At 36.2% G+C, this 7,455-nt stretch overlaps 1 protein-coding gene across 2 annotated transcripts in view; it reads left to right on the forward strand.

Moving 5' to 3' along the window:
* Positions 1-5,471, forward strand: part of DHX40 (DEAH-box helicase 40) — a 46,995-nt gene extending 41,524 nt beyond the window's left edge. For both annotated transcript variants that reach the window (XM_070478564.1, XM_070478565.1), the window contains exons 16-18: positions 1,481-1,550; positions 1,866-2,094; positions 4,201-5,471. In XM_070478564.1, coding sequence (XP_070334665.1) covers positions 1,481-1,550; positions 1,866-2,094; positions 4,201-4,340 — 439 coding nt within the window. In that variant the 3' untranslated portion in view covers positions 4,341-5,471. The remainder of the gene's footprint in view (positions 1-1,480; positions 1,551-1,865; positions 2,095-4,200) is intronic.
* The last annotated feature ends 1,984 nt before the right edge of the window (positions 5,472-7,455 follow it).

Here is a 7,455-nt window from a genome sequence, read left to right on the forward strand (position 1 = left end):
TAAAGGCAATACATGATTTCTGAACTGGGTCCTTTTGCTATAAAGGATATTGTTAGGACATTTGATAAAACTTCAGTGGGTCCTGAGAATTAGATCCTAGTAATGTATCAGTGGAGATCCAACCAGTCCACCCTAAAGGAGGTTAGTTCTGGGTGTTCATTGGAAGGACTGATGCTGAAGCTGAAACTCCAGTACTTTGGCCACCTCATGCGAAGAGTTGACTCATTGGGAAAGACCCTGATGCTGGGAGGGATTGGGGGCAGGAGGAGGAGGGGATGACAGAGGATGAGATGGCTGGATGGCATCACTGACTTGATGGGCATGAGTTTGAGTCAACTCCAGGAGTTGGTGATGGACAGGGAGGCTTGGCGTGCTGCAATTCATGGGGTCGCAAAGAGTTGGACACGACTGAGCGACTGAACTGAACTGAATGTATCAGTGTTAATTCTTGGTTTTGATGGTTTTATGACGGTTATGTAGGAGAATATTCTTGATTATAGGAAATGCACACTTAGGTATTTGGGGATGATGGAGCATAAGATTGGTGACTAACTTTCAAATTATTCAAGTGAAAAGATTTTTGTACTGTCCAAATATGGACTGTGTAGATATATATACAAATAATTATAATACAGTCTGACCTGGGTTATAATAGGAATATATATGTAAAGTTTTATAGGCAATCAGTTGTGTGATTAAGCTGAGGTTTTATTCTGATAAGCTTTTGGAATAACCTTTATGTAGGAAGTATAGAAGAGGGTAAGAATTTATAAAGTTAATAGGAATTAGAAAAATTATATAAAGAAAAGAAAAATTATATAGATGAACTGTTCTAATTCTCTATTTTAGAATGGTGAAAATGATTTATACATTTGAAAGGAGATGTAGTATAATACAATGTAAAGAATACTGTATTTATGTCCAAAGACCTATGTTTGGGGCTTGCTTTCACCATACATTAGCTCTTTGACCTTGAGAAAGCTATCTAATTTATTTGAATCTCAGTTTTGATCTTTTAATAAAGTATCTGGCTGTCAAAACTAGTAGGTTTATTTGATGCTTCATTGTGAAAGCATTTTGGAAATTCTAAAGCACAAATACAATATTATTGTTAATATTACTACTTACCAACCAGAAAGTTTTGTACTTAAGTAAAATGACTATAATAAGTTGTCTCATTAGTTTTTTTTTTTTTTTTGGCTGCACTGCATTGCTTCAGGGATTTTAGTGCCCTGACCAGGGATCAAATGCAGGCCCTCGGCAGTGAGATCAGAGAGTCTTTACCACTGGACCACCAGGGAATTCCCTGAATCATTAGTTTTAAGATGAATTGGTAGAGAAGTTACAGGGACAGTTAAATATAAACCTCTCCATATAGTACTCCTTGTAGTAGGACATATACTTTTTCATTGGTAGTGCTCTACTTATTTAATTGTTTTTACTGTTCTTGTCTTTGTTCCTTTGGTTTTTCGGTTCTTAGGTCTGTTGGGAGAACATTTTGCACAATGGATGGGCGTGGAAGCCCAGTTCATATTCATCCTTCCTCAGCAGTAAGTATCTTAATTTTTACTAATAGGAAGAAATTTCTTCCTTTTGTAAAGGAAGCTGTATAAATTTCTTCCTTTTGTAAAGATGTAGAAATAAGTAACATACAGATGTCTTCTACTTTTTTTCTGAAAAAGATGTGAGTATATGTTTAGCATATATCTATATTACATAGAGGTGTTGGTCACTGTGTGCCTCTTGTTTGACTGAAGAATATAGAAATTAACTCAGAAAACTTTAGGCTGTTAATGTTTGGTTGGTCTAATCTGGAATAAGGCAGGTTATTGAGTTGTCATCCTTAAACAAATTCTTTTGTGTAGCTTCATGAACAGGAAACCAAACTTGAATGGATCATTTTTCATGAGGTATTAGTTACCACCAAAGTCTATGCAAGAATTGTGTGTCCAATTCGTTATGAATGGGTGAGAGACTTGCTGCCCAAGTTGCATGAATTTAATGCACATGATTTGAGCAGTGTGGCCCGACGAGAAGTGAGAGAAGATGCACGAAGGAGATGGACCAATAAGGAAAATGTAAAGCACCGGAAGGGTGAGTGAATCACTTGTTCTAGAGCATAGGTGTCCAGATTCTCATATAGTTGCAGAAATGCTGTCACAGAGCTTAGGTTCTGGCTCTGCCTCCTCAGAAAAGCAAACAGTTGTCATGAGCATCAGATGTACTTTGACATTCTTCTTTCCTTCCAGTTAGTCATGTTTTTCTTAACCCCTTTGTCCAGCAGCATTATTAATAATATCTATTGAACTTTTGCCATGTGCTAACAACTTATATAAACCCATTAAATTTCCACAATAACTATATGAAGTAACTACATATCCCTACTGTATGGCTGAGGAAATACTTAGCAGTGTACAATAATTTGCTGAAAATCTCAAAGCTAATATTTGGTGAATCTGGATTTTGAGTCCAGGAAATTTGATTCTGTGGCCTCTACTCAACCATTGTGCCATACTGCTTGCCAGTAGTGCTTTACTATTTTTATTTCATTTAAAAATTTTGTGAAATATTACCTCAGAACATTTTTTTTCCCCCAAGAGATTTTTTTTTTTTCTTGAAATGTTAGGCCCCTAATTGCAGTAGTTAATATTACTACTCAGCAACCAGAAAGTTTTGTACTTAACTATAAAATGACTAAGTTGTCTCATTAGTTTTTGATTTTTTGGACCATTTCCTTCAGGAGGCATAAACAGTTGTGGTAGTGAACTAGGACAGAAAGGTTAATTCTCAGCTCACATGTAAAAAAGGCTTTTCAGCAAAACTTTTTGAGGCTGATGGAACAAATAGCATCATCCTTATTTAACATCAGTGGGAAATAGAATGGGGGGAATTTTGCCCAAGATGACAGAAGTGTCACTGGCAGTGCTAACTGCTCGGTGCTTTGTCGCAGTGTATAACTGGACTGTGGGCTCACTCATGGCTCAGTGCTGAAGAACCTGCCTGCCAATGCAGGAGACGGGGGTTTGATCCCTGGGTCAGGAAGATCCTCCTGGAAAAGGAAATGGCAACCCACGCCAGTATTCTTGCCTGGGAAATCCCATGGACAGAGGAGCCTGCCTGGTGGGGTTGCAAGAGAGTCAGACATGACTTAGCAACTTAAACAACAGCAACCGTAATAACTGCACCACTTGTTTGAATTAGGGTCAATTTTTCTGACTTCTCAGGCCTCTATACTCTTATTTTTAACCAGAGACTTTGTATCATTTCTTTTTTCTTTTTTTTTTTTTAAATAAAAAGTTTTATTGGAGAAAAATAGAACCACCACGTACACAGGGAAAAGAGCACAAAAATTCAACTGATACAGAACTGAAAGTCACAACTACCCAATGTTGTTTGCGATTACTTTTCAATTTCTTAAATGGCTTCCATCAATTTTTTAAATAGCTTTGCCAATTTTCAGCTGAAATAGAATCAAGTTTTCAGAAAATTAAGAGCCTCAGCGAAGGGACCAGCTTTTAAGATAACAAAGGTGACACCAAGAGTCTCCCAATAGGACCAATTCTACCGAAAAATTCCTGAAGCACATAACTACTGAGTCTGGTAGAACAGTAGCTCAGAGACCATCAGGGATTAGTTAGAACACTGACTCAGATGGTCCAGTATGCAGAGAGGGCAAACAAAAAAGCTGCATTTCCCTGTCAGATGAGTTCACATAAGAAAACCAAGGAGGTGCTAAGAAAATACAGGCAATGGCTGCTCAAAATAATTAAGAAGGCATTCTAAATACCACATATTATTAGACAACAGTGTGTAAAGTGATGCAATTAGAAAACAGGCAACTTAAAAAAATTATGGTCACAGGTCTTTGAGAACTCAAGAAAACAATCAATAGCAAACACAAGAGCTGAAAGTCTCAGCTGAGGGTTGAAAGTGAAAGTGAAGTCGCTCAGTCATATCCGACTCTTTGCGACCCCATGGACTGTAGCCCACCAGGCTCCTCCGTCCATGGAATTCTCCAGGCAAGAATACTGGAGTGGGTTGCCATTTCCTTCTCCTGTATCATTTCTTTTTAAAGGGCAAAATTTAATTTCCTCTTTCCCCCAGCTAAACATTAAAAAACCAGAGCATCTCTTTCTCTTAACATTTGTAATACCGAACTCAAAACTAAAATTTTATTGGATTAATTTTTAATGTTTTCAGATGGAATATCCAAAGAAGTCCTAAAGAAAATGCAAAGAAGAAATGATGATAAATCCATATCAGACGCACGTGCTCGCTTCCTGGAGCGGAAGCAGCAGAGGTCCCAGGATCACAGTGACACATTGAAGGAAACAGGCTAAGCCCTGAGCCCTCCAATTCAGGAAGCAGGAAAAACAGCCAGAAACGTGTTTCTTCTCTGCCGTTTATGCCAGACAGCACCACCAAGAGGAAGTGGCCAGCAGCCCTTTTTAAGCATACTAGTTAAAAGCAAATCAGAGCTCATCGGTACCAATAAATGGAATTTTCAAAGAAAAAATTGAGTTGCCATTGTCATAGGCAATTATATATGAAACCAATGAAAGACAATATATGTGGTATTTTCCTCACTTCAGTTTTGCTGGCCTTAACTGGTATCAAATGCTGTCAATGAGATATTTTCAAAGAACATTGAATTGTATTTAATCAGTGTGTATTCCATTTGCATTGAAGCATTAAAAATTATTTTCCTTAAATCTCTTTAAGGCCTTCTTGTTGCTAATAGAGTAGTATTATATCAGGTTATCAGATTTGTGACCATTTCTTTCCGAAGGCTAAACATAAGAGGTTTTTACTCAGCAATACTTAGATGTCTAACCGTTTAATTGCTACAGAGCTTTATAGATATTTAGAGAAAATACTTAATCAATTAGTAAATAAGAAAATTGCCTATGGCAAGATTCTTTGTTGAATTAATATTAATCCTTAAGTTGACTTTTCTGGAATTATACAAATTCCTTTTTATATAAAAGTATATTGTTTAAAACAGTAGCTATAGCCATTAACCAAAGGACAGATGATATATACGGTCTTTTTTAGCTGTCCCTGCATACTTGTGTCAGCACCACATATGTAAATGTGACAGTCTTTCAAACAGCCCTTCCACCTGGCCTATTGTCTTGCCTCCAGCTGCTTGGATAGGACCATTTAAACATTTATTATGCTGATCTTGAAATGAGATTTTCAAAGCAGCTAACTCTACATCACCAGTGTTTCAAATTGGAACCTTGAGGCTAGTTATTGCCACACTCAGCACTTGTCCACTGTTGTTCACTGCCTTGTATTCTCGTTATTTGTGTATTTGTCGGTCTCCCCACTAGATTATACGCTCCTGTGGGCAGGGACTGTGTCTTTTTCATCTTTGTATCTTTCATGGCACCTAACACAGTGCTTTGCACATAGTAGTCATTCAATGTCTGTTAAATAAAGGTATTAGTGTTCAAATTCAAAAGGTATCATAATGTGTGTTTTTAGTTATCTTTCGGTAAAATTTAAGAATGTAAAATTTTTATAGATAACAGTCTTTTGCAATTCTTTCCTTTGGCATCTAAACTTCTTCTGTTCAGTATTAGAATCTTGAAGCCTTTATTGAAAAATCACATGAGGACCCAAATCCATGTTTGTTCTTGAAGTAAGGTGAGTGGTAATGGTTTCGTGGAACATTATCAGCACTGTTAATTGGTCGTTTTGAATCTGCAGTGCTGAAGACACTGTTTCAGCATATTAGCCCTGTCATTTTCTTTTCCCAGGCAAATGTATCAGTGTATTCCTTTGATGTGGTGGGGATGTATGTGGATTCTTGGAATGAAAGCTCTTTACTTCAGTAAATTATTACTAAGCACACATTCTAAATCTGTAGTCCACATCTATAATTTCATCAGTTTTCCCAGTAATGTTCTTTATCGCATTTTCCCCTAGTTCAGGATCCAGTCAAGAAGCATGTATTGTATTTAATATTCTTTAATATGGAAAAGGTGTCTTCTGTTTTTCTTCATCGTTCACATTTAACCTTTTTAAAAATTGAAGTGTAGAGAACTTGGGATTAAGAGATATACACTACTATATATAAGAGATAAACAATAAGGACATGCTGTATAGCTCAGGGAACTATATTCAGTACCTTACAATAACCTATAACAACTGTACTCAGCATCTTATAATAACCTATAATGGAAAAGAATCTTAAAAAGTACATATATGTGTATGTATATATAACTTAGTTACACCTGAAATATTATAAATCAACTACAGTTTAAAAAATAATTGAGAAAATAAACTGAAGTACAGTTAACCTATAACCCTGTTATTTCCAGGTGTATAATATAGTGATTTGATATTTCTGTACATTACAAAATGATCATCACAATAAGTCTAGTTACCATCTGTCAGCATACACAGATATTACAATATTATTGACTATATTCCCCATGCTGTACATTTCATCCCCAAGACTCATTTATTTTTTACCTGTGAAGGTAACAAACCTGAAGATTGTATCTTTTCATCTCTGTCACCTATTTCACTCATCCCCCTACTCCTTCTCCTCTGCCAACCACCTGTTTATTCTCTGTATCTATGACTGTTATGTTTATTTTTTTGAGATTCCCCATAGAAGTAAAATCATATAATATTTGTTGATCTCTGACTTATTTACCTAATACCCTCTAGATCCATTCATGTTATTGCAAATGGCAAGGTTTCATTTTTTTTTATGACTAATACACCATTGTAAATATTTGAATCACATCTTGATCCGTTCATCCATCAGTGGATGTTTAGGTTGCTTCCGTATCCTGGCTGTTGTGAACCATGCTGTGGTGAGCATAGGGACGCCTGTATCTTTTAGAATTAGTGTCTTTGTTTTCTTCAGACAGTACCCAGAAGTGAAATTGCCAGGTCTTATGGCAGTTCTATTTTTAATTTTTGAGGAAACTCTTTACTGTTTTCCGTAATGGCTGTGCCAACTTACATTCCCGCCAACATTGTAAGAGGGTTCCCTTTTCTCTGTGTCCTTTCCTACATGTATTTGTTGTCTTTCACATTTAACATATTTGAATAACATTTTGGACACTTTTTAATAATACAGGTTGTTTTATATGATAGAATGCCCTCAGTTTGGATTTCCCTAATGTTTCCTCATGGTTTTGCATTTGTTACTGGAATTCTACATAGGTGATACAGTATCTTTCCAAGGCATCAAATCTGGAGGTATATGGTATTTGCCCCTTATTGGTGATACTAATTTTGATTAATTGGTTAGAGTGGTTTTTTTATTTCTTCAGGCTAGTTACTCTTATAATTAATAAGTAGTTTGTGGGAATAATACTTTAAAATTACATGAAATGGCCTGTTCCTCATAAATTATTAACCCTCTGAATTTATCAGCTGATGATTCTTGCCTGAATCAGTTGTATTCTTATGGTTGCAAAATGGTGCTTT

This window comes from Odocoileus virginianus, chromosome 17, assembly GCF_023699985.2.
Source record: "Odocoileus virginianus isolate 20LAN1187 ecotype Illinois chromosome 17, Ovbor_1.2, whole genome shotgun sequence".
Classification (NCBI taxonomy): domain Eukaryota; kingdom Metazoa; phylum Chordata; class Mammalia; order Artiodactyla; family Cervidae; genus Odocoileus; species Odocoileus virginianus.